The sequence below is a fragment of the Pezoporus occidentalis genome, unplaced genomic scaffold, assembly GCF_034315485.1.
Source record: "Pezoporus occidentalis ecotype Australia unplaced genomic scaffold, CSIRO_AGI_Poc_V1 ctg263, whole genome shotgun sequence".
In the NCBI taxonomy this organism is placed as follows: domain Eukaryota; kingdom Metazoa; phylum Chordata; class Aves; order Psittaciformes; family Psittacidae; genus Pezoporus; species Pezoporus occidentalis.
In genome coordinates this window covers 1,032,930-1,054,968 of record NW_026914534.1, presented here as the reverse complement: position 1 = coordinate 1,054,968, position 22,039 = coordinate 1,032,930, and the positions used below count along the sequence as shown (strand labels likewise).

The 22,039-nt window shown below is 45.8% G+C and overlaps 2 protein-coding genes and 1 non-coding gene across 3 annotated transcripts; all 3 read left to right on the top strand.

The window, feature by feature from the left end:
* The first annotated feature begins 155 nt into the window (after window positions 1–155).
* Window positions 156–304, top strand: LOC134166537 (U12 minor spliceosomal RNA). Its single transcript, XR_009965909.1, has one exon. It is a non-coding gene; the product is annotated as a U12 minor spliceosomal RNA (small nuclear RNA).
* A 10,200-nt stretch (window positions 305–10,504) lies between these two features.
* LOC134166534 (heat shock 70 kDa protein 12A-like) lies at window positions 10,505–13,788 on the top strand. The gene is made up of 2 exons (XM_062624245.1): window positions 10,505–10,508; window positions 11,115–13,788. Exons 1-2 carry the CDS (start codon window positions 10,505–10,507, stop codon window positions 12,185–12,187), a joined length of 1,077 nt encoding a protein of 358 aa, XP_062480229.1. The 3' UTR covers window positions 12,188–13,788.
* Window positions 13,789–17,521: 3,733 nt separating this feature from the next.
* Window positions 17,522–21,566, top strand: LOC134166526 (cytoglobin-1-like). The gene is made up of 3 exons (XM_062624235.1): window positions 17,522–17,943; window positions 19,933–20,164; window positions 21,407–21,566. Exons 1-3 carry the CDS (start codon window positions 17,849–17,851, stop codon window positions 21,533–21,535), a joined length of 456 nt encoding a protein of 151 aa, XP_062480219.1. The 5' UTR covers window positions 17,522–17,848; the 3' UTR covers window positions 21,536–21,566.
* The last annotated feature ends 473 nt before the right edge of the window (window positions 21,567–22,039 follow it).

Here is a 22,039-nt window from a genome sequence, read left to right as displayed (position 1 = left end):
CGGCTATGCGACTTAACAGGGAAACAGAACCGGGGAGAATAGTCGAGATAACAGAAACTCAGCATGTACACGGTAGAATGTTGTGCAGACTTCCTCGCCCTGACCACCAGAGATAACACGTAGAGTTCTGCTGTCGGGGCGGGGACCGAGCTTTTATGCCTTAAACTTATGAGTAAGGAAAATAACGACTCGGGGTGACGCCCGGGTCCTCACTACCAATGTGAGAGGAATTTTTGCGCGGGTACAGGTCGCCCCCGGGTGCCCCGCTTACTTCGCGGGATGCCCGGGTGCCGTGATCTGCCCGTTCCTTTTTTGAAACCTGCGTTACAATGACAGACCCCCGCGACGGCTGCGGCCTGACATCGACGCGCCCTTCTCTGTTCGAGTCCAGACTCTGACGGGTGGCCCAGGGTGGGGTGTGTGCTGCAACGCCCTCCTGCCGCGCTTCACGCCTCCGCGGGAGGGGATGCGTTTTGTACGGGGCGTACGTGGGAGCACCGGCGCTCGTTAACGCCAGGCTGATCAAAACCAAACTGCAGCGGGAAGGAGGAGCCGCCTTCTCGCGCAGGCGTGGCCGGGGCCGAGCCTCTCCACGCATTGCAGCGTCACCTCCCGCCCCCTCCTGCCCTGGCTCCCCGGGCGCGGCCGCTGCGCCTGTGGGATGGTGCCTCTGGGTTTCATCTGGGCTCCCGGTGCTTTTGGGCCTCCCTCTGTGCGCCCTTTGCAGCACAGCATATCCAGGGGGTCTGCCGCGCTGGCTTTCTTCCCTTCGGTAGAAAACGTGATGAGATACTAAGAAGTTCTTCCCTGTGAGGGTGCTGAGGCACTGGCACAGGTTGCCCAGAGAAGCTGTGGCTGCCCCATCCCTGGCAGTGTTCAAGGCCAGGTTGGATGGGGCTTGGAGCAACCTGGTCTTGTGGAAGGTGTCCCTGCCTATGGCAGGAGGTTGGAACTGGATGAGCTTTGAGGTCCCTTCCAACACAAGCCGTTCTGGGATTCTGTGATGATTGGAAGTCACATTGCCAAAGGTTTGCTTCTGCCCACTGTGATAAACACATAAATGTATTGGCTTTCGCAAATCATAGGTGTTGCTATGTGGATATAACTGTATGAGTTTGCAAAGCTCGCTAAAGACACAAGATTAGACAATAAGTTGAAAATGGCCAGAACTCTTGAGCAAAATGGAGTCACACAGCAAAAGAATTCGTAAAGGTAAAGGAAAAAGGGGGGGGGGGCTTGATATAACAAAAGCTAGTGCCTGGAAAACATAGGGTTAGGTACTTTTAGCCTAACTTAGATCGAAGATTAAAGAATAATGTTTGTGTTGTAAGTCTGTGGAATTTAGTGGCCCCACTAAACATGAATAAATTACTTCACACCATCCTTCTACTTATCAGTTAGTTTAGAGACAGTGCCTCCCAAGCATCTGCTAGCTTTGGGTACTCCTTGTCTGCCCACCCTGCAATAAATTTTGCAGGAAGGTCACACTCTTCTAAATCTTTGCCAGCTATCAGAATAATTACAGATATGGCTGGTTTAAGGTAGTTGTGTGATTACTGGGGCATCCAACTGTGCCAAAGGTGAAAAGTGCACCGAGAGGAAGACTGCTTACTTCATCTTGAAGACCCCTACTCACATGAGGAAGACTGCTTACTTCATCCTCAGGACCCCTGCCGACAATCACCGGAGAGCAGTGTGCAGATGCCAAGAGGAGGAGACTTATGATGATAAGTTCCTGGAGCTAGTTATAATATTCCCCGCCTATACGCGGAAATTATGAATATGTATGTGACTAATGCAATAGTGAAAGTATATAAACCTGTAACAAATACTAATAGGTGTAACCTCTGGCTATGGTCACACACCCAGCGCTGTTGCTTTTGCATTATTGACTGTCCCTCAATAAAACCCTGTTATCTCTATTAGAGGAGTGAGCTCGTATTTCACACCACAGCTCCCTCTCTCCCCCAGCAGCTCTCAGGAGAATCACTTGTATGGTTCCCCTTCCGTGCACTCACCATTGGCTTCCTGCTGTCTTCCTGCCACAAAGCCCTGAGCTGCAGTGACCCCAAGGAATCACAGCATCCACAGCAGCATCCACTGCATCTCTGTGGAGCTGTTGGTCCACACAGATTCCGTGTGAGAGCCACAGGGAAGATCCTGGAAGGAAGCTTTTGGACTCCAGCAGAGTGGAAACTGCCAGCCAGGGCTGGGGACAAATGCAGAGGAGATGGGTGCAGCTTATATGGTGGCTTGCAGCCACACTCTGTCCAGTTCCCACCCTGACCATCCTCCATTCTCTGTCCAGTTCCTGCCTCTGCAGGGAGGGCCAAAGCACAGATTTTCTCTCAGGAATATTTCAAGCCTTTGTGGGCCTGCAGTAGTGATGCCAGGTCACTGCCTACTTGTCTCCCTGGGACTTGATCCAGATGAAAGTTGGCATATGACTGCATTGTTGTCAAATTAGGATACACTGTAATAAGTTTGCGTCCCTTCTGCAGCTGTCAAGATACTTGATCAAACTGAAGTGGTGGGGATAGGTGATGTGTGACAATTGTAAAGCCTGCTTGGTGCAAAACTAACAGGCAACATTTCTTTCGGGAAATTTTTATGACTATAAGAGCATCCCAAGTGGTTCCAGACTAGAGGGCCATCTACTCACTATCCCATTTCAACCTGCAAGGACCCCCAATGGAGGTCTCTTCCAGACACCCATCCAGATACACATTGACCTTGGGGATATTTGTGCAGCCACAACACCCTTTGGCAAGCACCTTCACTCTGCTGTGTGGTGAACTACCTCCTTCTGTTCATTTTGCTTCCATCACCCTAGTTCCTGCAGTTGAAGAGGAAGAGCACATGTGTGGCTCCTACCCACCCTCTCGTCCTCCTATGATCACCTAAGTCAGCTTCTCTCCAGGTGAAGAATCCAGGCCCGCCCACCCATTCCTTCAGGGAAGCTCCCTTCCCAGGGCAGGCACCTTCCTTCCCACACTGAAGTCTCACTGGAAAGCTGGTTAGAGGCCATCATCCAAGCATGCTGTTGTGGGAAGGAAGGGTTTAAACCTCAGGATCTCTGTTTTTACAACTGTTGGAGTCTTTCTGTGAGAAACCAGAAGCTGCAGCTCAGTTTTCATGGGTGTCTCCCTGGTTCTTTCTGAAAGCTGTGAATGAGAAGTCAAATATTTGCTGAGGGATGGGCCCAGACCTCTGCTTCCCTTCCTGTGGCTGTGAGATGGTGGAAGGTGCAAGCAGCAGCAAAGAGACCTCCCTCAGTTCAGGAGTCCCCACAAAGGGGTCCTTCTCCAAATGTGATGGGAAACTTTTAGGCCTGCCCTTGCTTTTCCAGTGGTGAATTCCTTGAGTGTGTCTCCTTTGTTGGCTGAGACCCAGGGCATGGAAGTCATAACAGAGGAGAATCCTGTCTCACACCAATTTCCTTTTTAAAACATTAATTAGGAGGTTACGCAAAGGACATCATATTAACCTTGGGGTAGTACATGGCTCAGCGTCCGACTTTAAGTGTTGCCTTTTCTGATTCCTATAGAGGCACACAAAGCAGCTAAAAGCAGAGTGACATGGCCAGAGAAAGCATCAGATAAGTTGCCATGGAACAAGGTCACATCATTGCCCAGTCCAGATAAAGTCCATCCATCACAATGACTGACCGCAGTTTTAGATGTGTATCCTTGCTCTTCAAAAGACAGAAACCAGTGTGCCCAGTGTGTCAGAAGCCAAATAACTTTTCTAGCTGACTTCAGTTAGGAAAGTTCCTAACCATCTAAGCCATTAGAAACCTTCTTAACTCTTTTCTATTAATTATAACAAAACTATTAAAAATGTAATATGTTGGCAGAACACACTCCCCTTTGGTTGCATTAATACCATCACCATAATCATTACTTTGACACAGAAACATTTTGTATGAAAATGGTTAAACGATTTTGCAATTAAAAACTCAAGAGGGAATTAGCTGCCATAAAGGTAATTTTTCTATGTCAGGTTTTGTATGCTGAAGTAGAATACTAATAATTACAATAACAATCTCCTGACTTATATATTCAGACTGAAGACACAAACATCAATATTTTTGAAGGTTATACTAGAAATGTTGGTTAATGTAAGTTCTGTTTGAGTTCTAGTTCTTGTTTATGCCTATAATCTGAGATTTTTGTTTCCTAGCAGGGACAAATTTCATGAAAAAAATATAAAAAGGACCAAGTTTGGGATTTAGCTTGGACTAAAACATTTTCAGAAATAACAAGATATTGTGGTAAAAGTTTAAACCATTAGCAAATATGCAGGACTGGCCATCTCCTCTTCTTCTAATTTCTTTGCTGGAGAAGTTCAGTTGTTTTCATTGCACATAACCTAAAACAGACAGGATTTGTGCAGCTGCTGCTTTTTGTCTGGGTTAGACATGGGTGTTTCAGCAGGTAAGGCAAATTCTTGGAGCCTGGGTGTTGGCTGCTGGGGCATTTGCTTGTCCTGCCCATGTGCCAGAGGAGGCATGTGCTTGCTTCTTCCTTAGCCTTTCTTATCATAGGAGTGATATTTTTAAATTCCACTGGGAACAGGGTCTTTTCCCCTCCAGACAGTAGGAATGTTGTAGGCATATAGTTAAAAAATAAGGACTTATGTTATGTAGAATATAGTTAAAAATTGGATCTTGTGTTACTATGGAAAACCCTAAACCAGGGCCTCCTAAAAGGTCAGGATGACCTAGGAACAACACTGACTTATGAAGAGAATTAATAGCTGGGAAGAAGGTTTTGGCCTTGTGTAGGTGGATTAAGAAACAGGGCTAATGAATCTCTAATCAGGAAAAATTAACCTTGAAGACTGGTACATCCTGAAAACACAAGGACGTCATCAAGATGTGACTTCAACATGTCAGCACAACATGATTAGGGTATCCTTTAGGTGAACTATCCTCATTATACCTTCATCATAATATTAAAAGGTGGTATAATACTAACAATTATGCCTACAGGTTGAAAGACTCCTGCCCAGGTTAAAAGGCCCTTCCCTGAACATGTGTAATGAGGAATCAATGAAGTAGTTTTATGTAAGTTTCTTGACCAATTGTTAAGTGTTGGGAGAGTTATGGTGAGAAAGTATCCTGAACTGAATTGTATAATATGTGCATTTTGTATGGGGTGTGTGCTAGCTTTGTGGGATACCACCTAGCACCCCTTTTTGCCCAAACTTGGAATAAACAAATACCTTGGTTCTGTGTGGGAGAATTGGCTGTTGCCCACTTGGTCAACAGGGAGAGCAGAAGCTGGGTCTTTGGTGAGAACAGACAGAAAGTCTGGTGAGAACAGACCTGGGCTGGGTCTTTGGTGAGAACAGACAGAAAGATCTCCCACAAAAGTCTGAAGGACTGAGGTAGCAACTAGTTGCATCCTACAGACCTGAAGAAAAGCCATTGTGCCTCAGCTCCAGGTATAATCCTGCATCACTGGTAGGATGATAATAAATCACAGAGAAATCCTTTCCAGATGCCAGGAGGAGGATCTAACCCACTTGGCTATCTGAATTTATTTGTACACAGCTCTTATCTTGCCATAGATGTTTTCTCTGTCTGGGATGAGCAAACTTAGACTCCCAAAATTTTCTGTCCATCTGTGAGATATGGGTAGACTTGCCCCCCTTCTTCTGGATGAAGAATCTATGAGCAGGGAAAACGTCTGAGGATCTACACTGAGATTTGGAGAAAATCTAGGTCAGAACTGTCTTAGCTTGGCTTAGATAGCAAATGAGACTGAGTGAGGGGGAGTTTCTTGCATAGTTGTGTTGACTGATGAAAAGGGAGAGGAGGAGGGAGAGGAGGTGATGGGAAATGCAATACACTTCTCAAGCTCTGGAAGAGTTGCCTTGTCCGCAAGAGACAGAGGGTGGAAGAAGTTGTGGGAGAACATTTCAGGACTATCAGCAGCATTTCTCCAAGAAGTCTCTCAATGATGGTATAGAGCCAAAGAACAAAGGGAAGACAGCTCTGGATTATTTCATGATTGTATCCTGTACAACATGGAGGAAGGCAGGGTGTATGTATGTGACTCCACCTGTTCTTCAGGGACATTCTTGTTTGGAGGTTTCAGGCTATCTCAGGACAACCAGCAGCAGCAGCCACAACCGTTATGCTTGCACGCAGTGACCTGTCTAAAGCAACAGTGTTTTGTTGATTGCTCCAAAGTGCTAACAAAATTTCTAAGCAGGTAACAAATAGAGCATGGCAGCTTGCATAGACGTACTATTAAACCTATATAATCACATGGCATTTGGCTCAGGGTCATGCTGAAGCTCCTACTTGCTGGTACTGGACAACTTCCCTGTCATTTACCTGGCAAGATGAAGTGTCCAGCTTAGTCTGCCCACTTAGTCTGCAACACCTTAGTCTGCAACACCTTACAAGGTATGAAAAACTAACTGTTGTGGTTCTTTCTTTTTGAGGAAGTTGTAGGAAATACGGGGCATATGTAATTTTAATTCATTTGCTCTATTCCCTAATAAATATTTCCAGTAAAGGTCTTCTGCAGCCAGTTTCTCAGAATACTCTGGTTTTGTAAAAGCCAATTTATTTGCACATAGCTGGATCCCAGCTGGCGCTTCCTTCTTTGGAGACATTCAAAACCCACCTGGACACATTCCTGTGTAACCTGCTCTGGGTGGCCCTGCCTTGGCAGGGGGGTTGGACTGGATGATCTCCAGAGGTCCCTTCCAGCCTTAACAGGTCTGTGATTCTGTTGTCAGTGACCTGAAACACACTCACAGAACAGTGGATTCCTGAGAGAAGCAAAGCAATTTGCTTGCAGAGAGCTGCACAGCAATTTGCCTTTCTTTCTAGGGTCCCTTGAGAAAATGCCAGGAGGGTTGTGTAGCCAAGGAAACTGATGGACTAGAAAGCAGAACTGCAGGAAAGGACTCATCAGGCACAGAGCAGGATTTCCAGTCTATTATATTTGGCAGATCTCAAGTTTCTCACTGAATATTTTGTTACATGAGCACGTAAGCATACTTTTGCCCCATTGCAACCCCCTTATGCTGTGAAATAAACCTTTCAGAGCACTTTGATCAAGAGCTGTGGCAGGTATGAGCTGAAGGGTAAATTGTACGGACATGGGAAAGCAGCTGAGTACTAACAGGCAGGAGGCATTTGTGTTAAGACAAGTGGCCTTTTGGCATGTTAATAGTGGGCCTCAGTGTCTGTGCCTGGGTACACATACCTATGCACACCTGCCTTCTGAAAGCCCATTGTAGCCTTTGTGAACCTTGTCTTTTAGTGCCTTCATCTATTTTCTCAGGTAAGGACATTTTTACTCAAGAAGGATGCCTGCTTCCCAACAGGCCATCTTCAGCCTCGCTGCTGAAGCGGAAAACATGAGCCTACAGTTTGTGCACCTGCTATAGGAAGCAGGGGAGGGCAGAGATAGCACTGCTGTTAGGGGTCCCGCAAAGTGTTGGTCCTACTACTGGCTGTTGGTAAGGAGGCAAGTGAGGTGGCTGAGATCCAACCTGTTACCTGACAGTGTCATAAGCATTTGTGAAGAGCAGGTAGGGTAGGCTAGAAATACAGATTCTCTTTCCACACAAATGCTGCTTAAGAGGCAGCAAAAAAGAAATGTTACATGAAATACATGTATGCTACTGAGGCAAGCATTTTCAATTTGAAATAAGTTTGCAAATAATGATTTATCCTAGGAGCCCCAAGCCCTGAGCGTCTAACTTACTAACTCTGAAAAGCAGGCAGTTCATGGGAGAAAGAAAAGCAGCATATTGTGCAGCAGCTGTTTCATCTTGTGGTCATGTAAATGAGTAGCTTGACTGAAGTCATGCTACTTTTAATCCCAGACTACACCTTTCACAACGACTTCTTCCCCAAGTTTCATTATGGGCCACAGTAACGCTGGGTTTCTCCAGTTTTTTGCTTCTTTCCAGTTGATGTGCTCTAAATGTTTTATTGTGCTTCCCTGTGTTTTCCACTCAGCTTTAACTGGTGGGCTCTGAAGAAACAGCAAACAATAAACTTGGCAGCACTTCAGTGTGAACACCCTTTCAGTTTCGGTTCTTGGGGCAATGCCAGCTTGCTGAAAAATCAAGTGAGAACAGTTTACAAAGCTTTGTAATGTTATGTTGATGTAATGTTACATTGCCTCCCTGTTCTTGTGTGTAGCTGCTCCCCATAAACTTAGCACTGAAGAACTTGCTTTGTCAAAGATGATGGTACCATTTGAGTGGACAAGCAGAGGTCCAAGGGTTACTTAAAAGACTGTTCTGGCATCCAGCAACTGTCTCTGTTTCCTCAGAGAGAGATCTGCAAAGAGCTAAACTGGCAGAGAGGGTACTGTGAAAAGGAGCTATGAAAAGTCTCATCTCCAACCACAGATGCTCCACCACTTGTCCCAGGAGCTGATTTAAACTCAGTGGTAGCTGGGTGTTTGCCCAAGCTGTGGTGTTAGGATGCTTGTGCCCAGCTTGGCTGACACTGACCCCGACCCCGACCCCACAGACTGACTTCCCAGCTTGGACTTGACCTCTATGGTCACTGTGGGTTTGCCCAGTCGTCACTGGGCTGTGGCTGATCCTGATCACCACCACCGGTCCTGCTCTTTGCACCTTGCTTGGGTTCAGCAGGACTGTGCCATGTTGGTAAGGGTGCTGTCCTGCCTGTCCTGCTGTTCCCCACTGCTTCCAGTGTAGCTCTGTATCTTCCGTACAAGGTTACATGTATGCATGGCTCTGAAAATATTTTGGAAGTACATGGGCTGGAAGACCCTCATCAAGTTGTTTACAAATGGTAAACAACCTCAAGCAGAAGGGACACCTCCATTGTCTTTTTTTTTTTTAAATACCAAGCTGCAGAGACATCCCATAAAATTTAACCACTGCCATTATTCCCGGTCTGTACCTTTACTCACCATGACAATTTTGCTGTAAAACTCTAGTTGCTTTTTGTAGTGGGAATGCCTGAGGGTATTTCTTGTATCATGCATCACCCCCTACAAAGCAAGCACAGCACAAAGCAGACTGTTAGCATGTGGCATAGCCAGCAGTGCAGTCCTTGAGCACCGGGAATCTTTGTTTCTCAGGTTGTGTCAATCAGCAATGAAGAAGTCATTCATTTCAAGCTTTGGAGGAAGGTCCCATTAAAGCAACACATGGCTGGAAAATGCTCTCCACACTCCTATATGTGCCTTGGCCGGCTGGAAAATTCAGACATGTAGCTTGTGTATGTCTGTTGGGGGACACAGAATCATAAAATCTCAAGCCAGAAGAGACCCACAAGGATCGAGTCCAACTCCCTGCTCCTCGCAGGAATAGCTTACCTCTTAAAGAGAAATACCTGTTTTATCCATTGCTGACCTCATACTTAGGGTTGCTGGAGCTCAGCTTTGCATACCCTCAACCTCTCAGCTGTCATTGCTGATATATTTTGAGCAGTGTCCCTAGCAGAGGCTAAGTTCTAAATGAATGGTGTATGCAGATGACCCTTTTATCCCACTGCCTAGGTGCAGTTATACAGAAACATGAAATACCCGGTTGCTGTCGATCATAACATCATCCAAAGGTGTAATGCCAAGAACTTCATTTACTTTAGCTATAGTGTCCTGGATATGTGTCTCACAGGCAACAAACAGCTTCTGCAGTGCAAAGACAACAGCTGATCACAGCAGCAGTCACAGTGAAAAGAGAAGTGTAGTGTGGAAAGCATGTGCTGAAAACACATCTGCAGTAGAGTAAATTGTAGGGCCACTAACTGGTTGAAATACATCTTCAATACCTGGTAAATAAACTGTTTCATCAAACTGTTAGCCTGTTGAAGCCCATTCTTCAGCATCTGTGGGGCCTTATCACTGCAAACAGTGCTAATAATACCTCATCTCAGTCTCATCCTTTAAGGTATACCATTTTGGTATTTTCCTTCAGATACTCCCACCATCAGACCAAGTGGGTCAGACATCAGAATGAGGTCTCCCATCTAGTACTTAATGCATTATCCATAAGGAAACTGAACTGCGTTTTCTCATTTGTGCTTAACATGGGAGAGATCTGTGACTGGGATTTGAATATGCCCTTCTGAAAGTCAGGCAGAAGCAGGTCACTGTCAGTTTGCTCTCTGCAGCATTACACAGGCCCTGCCGGACTGGGAAATCAGAGACACAAACTTAGTCCTCAACCCTGTCTGACACAAAAATACTAATACTCAGAGTCTGCTATACTGCTACACCATATTGATCTGATAAGAGTCAGATTGAGAAAATGGACATAATCATACCTTAATCATGATGCTGCCATCTTTATTTGTCAAACTGGTCATGTTTTGCCTTAATTTTTCCCAGTCACGTAGCTTGAGTATATTATACGTGCCCAGCACAGCAGACAAACGTGAATCATCATTCACGTTCTTAGACTCCTTGTGTCTGCCCATCGCTTTAGACAAGAGCTCTTTGTTTCTAGGGCAAGAAGGATATTAAAAAACTTAGCTACAACAAGAGTAACAATGAGTAAGTGTAATTATTTTACAGCATGTTATGAATTTATTTCATGAGTCCCGTGTTTTCTACAGTGTGCTTCACAACTATATTATGTAGCTAGCAATCACCTTTTGTGTGGGAAACAGTACTTTCTTAGATCAGTTTTACATGATCACAGTGGAATGTGATCAAAAAGCAGCATTTTGACTCTGTCATTGTAGGCTGATATCTTTTATTAAGAATTCACCCTGGGAATGTCTCCTTCCCTTTCCAGAACAACCCAAGCTGTCTTCCAGTTGGAAAGAGGTGACAGCAGGTTGAAAATCTGGGGAGATGGAGTTTAGGGCATCTGGTCAGAAACAAAGGATCCCTAAGGACTGGATGAAGCAAGAAGTATGTGTTTTTTCAGCGTAGAAGCACATTGCATCAGAAATCTGAATAAATACCTTACCTTTTCTCTAGCTCTGTGACCTCCTTTTTCAGCTTCTCATTCTCTTTCACCAGGTCTTTTTGGGTGACCTCTACAGAAATTGCTCTGAAACAGATTTATTTTGTGAGATCTTTTTATTTGTACTTGGACTGGATTATATTCAGTGGAAAGTAAGGACCTCGAGTACTTTAAAGAAAGCAGCTAAGGTCATTTGTGTTTGTGTGTGTGTGTAGGTGGCACAATAGACATCACGGTGCATGAGAGCCAAGAAAACCATTACCTGAAGGAATTACACAAGGCATCTGGAGGTGGATGGAGAGGCAACAGAGTGGATCAAAACTTCATTGATTTCCTCAGGGAAATATTTGACGATGGTGTATGGAATGAATATGAAGAGAAATGCCCTACTGAATTACAACATATGATGTACAACTTTGATCTACAGAAATGTTCTGCTAGCAGAGAGGATGTCTACATACGTTGCTACTACAACTTGACCAAACTGGCAGAGTGCGAGAAGAACATCTCCCACTTCTTCAAAAAGCACAATGGAGTTGTGTGGTCTGATAGGGTATTCATGGTTACGTATGAGAAAATGAAGACCTTTTTTAATTACAGGATCAGAAATATCATTCATACTTTGAGGGTAATTCTTGACAAGCCTGAGATGGCCAAGGTCCAGTACATTTTGCTTGTAGGAGGCTTTTCATCTAGCATCATCTTGAGAGATGAGATCAGTGAGGCCTTTAGTGAGGGGTATCATATCCTTTGTCCTTTGGATGCCCAAGCAGGCATTGTAAAAAGGGCTGTTTTATTTGGAGTCAATCCATGCATAGTTGCCTCAAGAGTCAGTGCTCAGACATACGGCATAGCAGTAGCTCAGGAATTCAATGCTGCTATCCATGACCTCAGCAAAAAAAGGATCTCAGAAAAGGATGGCTATATTTATTGTACAGATCTCTTCAAGAAATTGGTTGGAATTGATGAGTCAGTGAATATAAATAAAGAAGCCCAGTATTATTTCCATCCAGTAGAAGCAGATCAAACACAAGCAAAGTTTTCTTTCTATTGTACAGAAAAGCAGGATGCTCAGTATGTAGATGAGGAAGGGATGGAATTCCTTGGCTCCTGTACAGTGCCAATGCCAGACACAAAGCTTCGGAGGAAGCGCCAGCTGAAGCTGGATATTAAATTTGGGCTTACTGAATTTAAAGCCACATGTACTGACATTACTTCCAAACAAAGATGGACAATTACAGTTGATTTTTTATCTGTGTAAATTCTCAGTACCTTGAGCAGAAAGGACAATAACTCAAGGGAGAACAAGGCTTCAGTGAGAGACAATAACCCAGCAACAGACAATTCAAATGGACCATGAAGTTCATCATCCAGGCTTCTGCTTGCACAGATTAACAATTTGCTAGTCTGATTCTCTGTGATTCTATGATTCTATGGCTCCTTCCGTTATTCACCAACCACCCTTTCAGGCTAACACATCTCCTTCTGTTGTGTCTGACAGCAGGATTATCTGCTGCTTTATCTCTTGCCCTTCTAGCTTAGCCCTGTTGCATCACTGAATAGTCCATATCACCAATATAATCTTCTGTACTCGTGTTTGATACAAAGCTTCTGGACAGATGTCTTAACTTCCAGCTATACCAGACTATAAGTATTTCTTTTAGCCTGATACCTTCTACATTCTTTCTTCCTCTGATATCAGGTCTCTTCATCTGGAGTCCAGGTTTAACTCTGCCAATGGTGACACTGAATGGATTTCAGTTCTCCTCAGGACATCACTTACATAGATTGTGTGTAATTCACATGCTCATGTCTCAGTCAAGACAGTGGTGCAGTAACTCAATGTAGTCTGGGAGCTTGTATCCAAAACCTGTCGGAGTGTTGTTTCCATTAAACCATTGGGTAGTTTGATCGTACTAACTGACTGAGTAGATACAAATGACAGGTGGTAACATTACAGATATGAGCAGTGCTTATGTTGCTGCCTGAGCTCCTCTATCGGGCTCTAGGTACCCTCTACATCTCAGACTTGGGCTTGGTAATTTCCATGTTCATAAAAGCTCGTTTCTTTGCCTCCTGCCTACAGCACCTGTGCCCAAGTTCAGCATAGCATGAACTGCGTGAGCCCAAATTTATCCAAGAAAACGATGTGATCTTGTGTTGTACTGGCTCTGGCTGGGGTGGAGTTAGCTTTCGTCACAGCCACCCGTATGTTGCTGTGTGGTTTATGATAAAAACGGTGTTGATGGCACACCGATGTTTTAGCAATAGCTGAACAGTGCTTGCACAGTGGCAAGGCCGTCTCCGTTTCTTGCTCTACTCCTGCAGCAAGGAGGTTGGAGGAGGGAGGGGGTGTTGGGAAGCGAAGGGCTGGGAGAGGAACACAGCCAGCACAGCTGACCCCAGCTGACCCAGGCCGTGTTCTGTACCCTGTAACTCCGTGCTCAGCAATAAAACCAGCCAGAGTTTCTCCAAAGTAGCTATTGGTTGGAGACCTGCTGGGCATCAGCCTGATGATGGGATGTGGTGACTACTGTTGCCTCACCTGGGGTCTTGTTGTATTTTTCCCCCTTCACTAAGGGTGTAGCTCAGCACCAGCCTGTCCCAGTGAAAATACTTGGTTAGCTGGGTACACTACATGAAAACTCAGTGCTGCCATCTTTATTAGCTGTAATGACTGTGCTGGAATCACTGCTAGCTATGTTATTTAATGCTGTCAATCATTAAAGCAGCATTCAGAGAATTACTCCATATATATATACTATGCTCCATGATGTACAAAAGCTGGACTATTTTGAATACATCACCTTTGTTTTCACATTTAAAATCCTATGTGCAAAATAAAAGTATTCTCAACAGAAATCTGTGTAAATTTCTATCATGTCAGATCGTGCTGCTCTTAAACTGTGTGAGGGCTATTCTGGGTGACTCGGTCCTAAGAAGGTGGGAACGCCTGCTCTTTCCTTGATCTTTGGACTTGGTAGTTTCAGCAGTGCAGATTGCAACACAGCTCCGCCAGAGCCTGCCACTGCTTTCCAACAGGAGGGGGAAGTATGGTCTGGCGGCAGCTGGGAAAGCTGCTTGAGTCAGCCCCAGGTCTTTCCCACCCATGTGCTCTGTGGGCTTTGGCATTCAGACATTGACAGAAACAGCTGTGATTACAGCTCCTAATTTTGCTTGTTTTGATGATCTTGTAATGTTGATAACCTCAGATAGTGAGCATGGAGCAGATGCTGGTGTTTGTCATGTCTGAAAAAGCAGCGCTGAGTGTCAGCATCTCAAGCTAAGTATCCAATAAAGCTGGCAATACCTGCTCTGGGGGGCTCTAACCTCTGCCTGATGGCACAGGGGGTGCTGGGAAAATAAGAATTATAGTTGCCAACCCCCTTCCAGCCATCCTCTACAACAGGCGTGTCTGCTGAGCTGGGAATTAAGCCCTGTTGCCGAACAAATAGGCAACAGGTTTATTTATATTAAATGTTAAACTTCATGAACTGTCACAGGGAAGAAACCACGGGCAGCTTTGCAGTGCCTGTGACTGGGGCATCAACAAGCTCTGCAGTCAGTCAGCACTGCTGGATCCTGAATGGCTGGGTGGGGAGAGGATGCCATCGCCTCCTTCTGTCGCTGGAACCTAAAGCACATGGTTTCTCAGAAATCAAAACGAAACAAGCCCCACTTCCCAGAACCACTGCCATTTCCCTGCACTGCTCTGAAGGCACATCCACTGCTTTCCTGGCTGGGTGCCGAGCCAGGAAAAGCTTGGCTGCCGCACACAACCCAGAATACTGTGGCTGTGCTCCCTGCTTGGGATTTTGCAGCATACTCTGCATCACCCCTCCACACCCCAGCCTGACCCTGCCTGCTGAGGAGCATCCCATCCATCCATGGCCAAAACTGTGCTTGCAGCGCTGCCCAGCGCTCCCTTAGAAAATATTTCTCCCTGTTCAGCAGAAACCACACTTAAGAGAATTCGCTTCCTTTGGGATATTGAACAAAAGAAACCATGGGAGAAGAAAAAGAAATAAACCAGGCAGACACCCTCTTCCCCTGGGGTGCAGCGGTATTGGCAGCAACGTTAGACTTTATGATTAAACAGCACATTTTTCACAGCTATTCCATTCCAAGGCTAGAAGAAAAAGGCTTCTGGAGCATTTTTTTTCAATCTCTAGAGACCCCTAAGGTGTCGTATAGATGTGTATAACCCTGTTATTGATACCAAAGCTTTATGAGGTATTACTGTGTTCATCTCACAAAGGCTCAGCAAATCACGCAGCAGGAAAATAGAAGATAATTTTCCAAAACAGTGAAAGTAACACCAGCAGGTGAAAGAAAGAATAGAAAAGCATGTCACAGAGAGCATGGTGACATGCTTGAGCACATCATTGTTGGTTTTGTTTGTGCAGGAGGAGGTCAGGGACTGCTCTGTGCTGCTCACAGCTGGCTTGGCACTGGACAAAATTGACCCATTGCACCCCACAACTGGACCAACAATGATGAGTCTGGTGTCTCTGTGGAAACATGTTTAAGAAAGGGCAGTGAATGCTGGAAAAGAAGAGACAAGACCAGGACAGGTGCAGTACCCAAAGGAACAGTGACTGGTGGAAGAGTCCATGCTGGAGCAGTTGAATACAACACAAGGAGCAGTGAAAGCACAAGGATCCTGGTGCACCAGCCCCCAGTTCCTGCACTGCCCATGGTCTTGCCAAAGGGCCTGCGTGTAACCTGTGCCACAGGGACTAGGACAGGGTGAAGAGAGGTGTTTGTGTGTGGGTTGGTTTCTTATTTGTCAATACTTTACTTTGCTTGAAATTTCCCAACTCAAACTGGGTATTTTTTGACCCACAACAGGATGTCTGATGCTCTATGGAGTGAATGAGCACCTTTGTAGTGCAATGTCTCAGACAAGGTTGGGAGAGCAGAGAAGTCCCATAGGGAAGCTGAAGTTTGCTTGTGAACTGCTGCAAACAGAAAACACAGGAGAAAGAAATGAAGGGTGAACAAGAGAGATGCAAAGGAAAAGACTGAAAAGGCTAAGAGGGAAGACTCATCCTTGAGCAATGTGCATTGCTGCCACAGCTCAGGTCAGAGAGTTGAGCTCACCACAGCGCTCCAGCTTCTCCCACTGAGAACTGTTCACAACAAGTCAGGGTGCACCAGGGTCTGCACCTACAGAGAGAGGAAAAGTTGCAAGCGCAGTCATACACATTTACATTCAAAGAACAGCCAGCTCTGCTTCCATACTCTGGACCTGCTTGAGCCCCTTTCCCTTTGCGTAAAGTGAGTGCTCGTTTTTCAGGGGCTTGCTCTCTCTCAGGCCACTCATGACAAGCACCTGATGTGCACTCTGCTCTTGGCCAAAAACTTGGTGCTTTCCCCACTGAGTTTGTCCCAGGCGGTTTTGGCTTCCAAGGTCTGGGAGCCTGCAGTGCCATCCTTGCTCCTTCCTCTGCATCCTTGTGCTGGTGGCTGGGCTCAGCCTATAGCACTTCCTCAGTTTGTGTTTGCCTTCAAAGAGGGAGCCCCCATTCCCCCACGAGTTTTCCTGGAATCTGGGACATTTTTCTGAGGATTTGGGGATGAGAAAGCAGAAGGTTGTGCAGCTTTCTATCAGATCACTTTTTGTTTGCTGTGGTGGAAAGGGAAAGTGCGGGAAGGGAAGGGAATTTTAGTTAAGTCCTTTTAGGCGCTCCTTGGCAGTGGTGGAACACAACCCCTCCAAGCAACCACCACTTTCCTTCTGCCCCAGGTATTGGGTTGGTTTTGCTCCCTGTGCTGCACATTTCACTGTTGTGTGGGCTCTTTCCCTCCACCAAACCATCCCAAACAATACAAGGTTTTGTCTGCGCTCAGCGCCCAGCAGCAGCAGCAGTTCCTCAAGCCCCTTAGCCCTTCTTTCATGTGCGTGGCCTGGACTTAATGAGAACATTCCTGCCAGAGGTTAAGCCCGGGTGCTGTGTGGATAATCCAAGATTTTATTTTCCTCCAGTTCTAAGTGACTGTGAGGATAACGGGCCCACAGGCACCATCTGCAGCTCCACACTGGCCTTTCTCCTGCCCCTCATCTCTTTCTCACTGCTGGGCAGGCAGGGCTTAGGGATAGGACAGTGATCTCAGCTGCAAGCTGAGAGGATGAGAGTAGTGATGCCTGTGCTTTTGGCCTGGCTGTCCTTCATTACTTACCTCCTGTGTTAAAATGAGGTGGCTTTCCAGGGCACTGCAGCCATGAATGCTGTGCCCATGCTGCCATCACCATCCCTGCAGCACTGCTGGTTTGGGCTGGTGATGCCTCTCAGTTGCACAGTACTGAGGTCAGGAGCAGCTTCAGGGCGAGCCCCTGCTAAACCAGAGGGCTATGGGGAAGGTAGTGAGTGTAGCATGACAGCAGGACTTGAGAGAGTTGCTAGACCTAGAAGTGGTATCTTTGGAGTGAAGGGCCAAGAAGAGATGGGAAGAGGGTACAGCAGGGCACCATGGTGCCCGCAGCACAGCAGCCCTCTTGGGAGCAAACTTGGAAAACCAGTGCTTGGGCAAGGATTGCCCTCAAGAAAAAGAAGGGAAGCACTGGCTTTGGCAGGGTGAGAGGGGAGGGGAGCTTCTTCCCCACTGAAAACTCCCTTTTTCCCCTTTTCTCATCAGACAACAGAAACTTTGCTCTGGCACCTGACACCATAGTGAGAGTGCTTGTCCTCCTTCCTCATGTGGCTGGTTTCTTTCCTGATTAAAAGTGATTAGGCAGCCCTAAAGCCTGCAGAAATGTGACCAAGGGGAACCAATACAAAGAATTCATTCAAGATCTCTTAAATCCCTGGGCCAGTATTTAGAGAGCCCTGAGGAAAGAACTGGAGCAGAACCGCCCTGCCAGGACCTCCCTGCCCTTCTCCCTCCTGCTGTGCCCTGTGTTGCCAACGTCTCCTCCACAATGTCGTTCTCTGAAGCAGAGGTGCAAAGTGCCCGTGGTGCCTGGGAGAAGATGTATGTGGATGCCGAGGACAATGCGACAACTGTGCTGGTCAGGTAAGGAAAGAGCCATCTTGCTGCTACCCCAGAGAGTTGAAAAAGGAATGGCAAGAAGGATGGAGTTACCACCTAGGAGCGTTTCCTGATGGTTTTTGTGCAGCCCTTGCTGGGAACGTTTTGATTTGCTGTGGTTTATTGCACCTCAAGTAGGAAATGGGGAAGAGGAGAGATCCATGCAAAGTAAAAGGAAAGGGAGAAGGAGGTGGGAAAGAAAGAAGAGACAAGAAGAAATTATTTACCCCACCCATTTAAGGTAAAGAAGAGAAAGTGTGGTATGAAAGAGAACGGGAACAAAACATGGGCCCTATTTCCCTCTTCCTCTTTACCTCTAAACTGTTATAATAACTTTTTTTTTCTTTTTAACTTGCATGTCCCAAGTATTTCTATTCTGATTTTCCTTCACCCTTTCCAGTCCAAAGCCCAGCTGTTCCAGTGTATTGTGCACTTCCCGTGGGCTTTCCTCTCTGTTTTCACTCTGATTTCCTCTCTTCTTCTATAAGACACAAGTTTCTTCCATTCACCTTCCTCATATTCCTCTCCCAGCTGGGACTTGCATCACTTCCATATGCACTGAGCAACCCAGTACTTTTCTGGTTATCATACCTTTACCTCTGCCTTTCTTGTATATCACACCCTGTGGCTGGATCAGCCTCAGAAACTGTCACGTAGATTCTGCAGTCTACACAACCTAAGGACAGTTAGGGTCAGAAATGCAGCTATAAAATGCTAGTAAGCATACAGTGGCTTGGCTCCCCAGGGTAATTTACTCTAGAAGGTTTTGCCTTAGTGTCCTATAGCTCCAGCCTTGCCTATTGAAAAGTTCTGTGCTCCCCAGCACAAGAGATGTACTGGACATACAATGAAGGGCCATGGAGATGATGAAGGGACTGGAGTCTGTCTCCTGTGAGGAGAGGTTGCGCAACCTGGAACTGTTCAGCCTGGAGAAGAGAAGGCTGAGGGGGATCTTGTCAATGTATGTATGAACCTGAAGGGAGGTACAAAGAAGGATCCTCTCAGTGGCACTCAGTGACAACACCAGAGGCAATGGGAACAAACTGGAACATGGGAGATTCTTTCCAAACTTCAGGAAACACCTTTTCACTGTGACGGCAACTGAGCAGTAGCACAGGTTGCCCAGAGAGGTTGTAGAGTCTCCATCCATGGAGATATTCAAAAGCTGTCTGGACATGGTCCTGGGCAACTGGCTTGAGCAGTAAGGTTGTGCTAGATGACCTACATAGGTCCCTTCAAGCCCAACCATTCTGCGACTCTGTGAAATGTAATCTAGAATTTGCTATTCCTGTGTCAGGTGGATAACTGGTTTACCCAGGTGAGTAAACTGCTTTTTTAAGAGCTTGACCAAGATGACTGTAATTGATGTATTAAAAAAGACAATTCCTTTACAAGTGGCATTGAATTGTGTTACTTTTGAACAAACCAAATGAGCAGTACTTGGTACTCAAACAACAGTCCATCACAGGCAGTAAGAAAGCTTTGGGATGGGCTCTTGGAAGGGGATAATTAACAAAACCAGTAGTAGGATTTCTCCATGAAAACACCCACCGAGAGCACAGTGGAGGTATCTGCTGTCCAGCACATCTTCGGGAATACTGCCCTGTCACACTCACCTGATGTGAATATTGTCATCTTAGTTCTCTGTGGTTTTTATCTCAGCCTAACACTGAGTCAACACTGAAGAAATGTTTACTTCAGAAGCAGCAAACAAACTCAGGATAGGTAAGTTTTAAGGTGGAGTGAGCAAAGAGAAGTGCCCTGGGGAGAAGTGAGACAGGCTGCAGTGGGCATAGGGGCTATGCACAGATGGGAGGATAAAGAGGAGCCAAGAAATGCAGGGGAAAGAGGTGCCCCTTCTAATAAAGAGAAGGCAAAAGGACAATAAATGCATAAGACAAGGCCTGTAATGTGAAGCCATATCTATGTTGATGCCTTGGTCCACAAATTAGGATGTCTCTCATTTCTCAACAGGATGTTTACCGAGCATCCAGACACCAAGTCCTACTTCTCACACTTCAAAGGCATGGACTCTGCTGAAGAGATGAAACAGTCAGATCAGATCAGAGGGCACGGCAAGAGGGTTTTCACTGCCATCAATGACATGGTGCAACACCTGGACAACTCTGAGGCTTTTCTTGGGATAGTGAACCCACTCGGCAAGAAACACGCCACCCAGCTGAAGATTGACCCCAAAAACTTTAGGGTGAGCCAGCAGCCCTCTTCCCAGGGACTGTAATTGTGACTGGGAGGACGTCTTTCGCTTTGAGGGGTAGAACTGAGGAAAACAGGCTTTGTATATAAGAATATGTATATGCTTCAGAGACTGGAGAGGTGGAAAGTGAGATGATTGATGGTGGACAATAGCAGGAGTGAGTGATCTGGCATCTGTTGGGAAGGAGGCTATGCAGCAGATACGATGCAGGCAGGTTTGCTCAGGTGGGAGCTGCAGAGGCTGCCCACGAGTTGTAGTGGGTTTTCTCAGTGCAACAGGAATCACACACTTATTTAATAACAAGACATTTAATAACAAGACATAGAAAAGGAGCTTAACACTGGACTTGAATCCTTGATGTCTATTTCTTTCTAGCAGCAGGAACTGAGCTTTGCTAGAACAACCTAAACTATTATTGAGCAGCAACACCAACAGAATTGCCACCACTAAACAAACACAGATAATAAACACAGGATCAAATTAGTTTCCCAAGTCCACCTGATGCCACTAGCAGAGTGCATTTATAGCTGTTTTGTCTGCCTCACACAGCACAAAATGCAGAAAAGAGGCACCTTCTGGCAAAGGTCACTCAGGCACCAGGAAGGTGGTTTCCAATGCAGTGGGCTCAGTTTTCAGGAAGTGTGAGAATAAGTGAGGATTTCTGCCAGCAGAGATCCCGAAAATACTTTTTGAGGGTAAAGGTGCATACAAAACAATAAACGCTGCATGGAAAAGCAGTTGACATTTCAAAGTATGTCATCTACCTAGTGACTGTGAAAGCAAACCCTCATTACTAGAGTGCTAGATTCCTATTCGAGGAAAGATTAGGAAGGAATTTACCCCCCAAGCAATGTATTCCATAGGTGTGCAACACGGGGCTCCCTGTGGCCTGTAAACTTCTGGGACAATCCACTGTCAGAAGGACTGCAGTGGCTGTACCAAGTAAACTGGCCTTGTCCTGTACAGTCCTGCTGTCTTTAAGTGATGGGTGCAGTCAACAGTAACTAAACACAGGACAGTTAAAAGAAGAGCAGTAGTAACTGCATTGTTTGGTGAGTTCTGTACGTATTTTTCCATGACCTATTACAATCTTTGTATGCAATATACTGCTGAATTGTTCTTGTACCTCTTTTCACTCTCCAAGAATCACAACTAAGAATATGTATTTTGTTCTTATGCCCCTAATGTGGAGGAAAGTTGACACTGGTTGTTTCTTCCTTCCTCCTTGTTTAGCTTATCTGTGACATTATCTTGCAACTGATGGAGGAGAAATTTGGCGGAGACTGCAAAGCTTCCTTTGAGAAGGTGACCAACGAAATCTGCACTCACCTCAACAACGCCTACAAAGAGGCAGGTTGGTGAGGACATGCAACCTCCAGGCTCTTCAAACGTCTTGCCAGCACCGATTTGCCGCTTTTGGGCCTCCAGCCACAGTTGGAAAATGAAAAAGTAAAAGAAAAAAAAAGGCAAGAAAATGGCTTATGTAATGTAGCTATCAGTGTCAGTAATTGCCTTAGCAAACTGAGTTTCTACAGCTAAATCAAACCTGCAGATACATCAAAGCCAAACAACAAATCCTGGTGTACTTTGCAACCTCACTGCTTCAGGTGGGTTCCTCTGGCCACTGTGTTTGAAGACTACATTTTACACTGATGACTTTAAGCTTGATATTCATAAGACTTGCTCCTTCCAGCAGCACCAGCCCAGAGATGCATCAGCAGCTCTTTATCTCAGCTACCACTTCTCCATCCTCATGAACAATGAGCAGGAAACCATTTTCAAGCATCTCCAGGGACTTCTTAGAGGTCACTATTTAAGAGGCATGAGCGTTGTTTTGTGTGTAAACCACAGCAGTGGAGGGTTTGG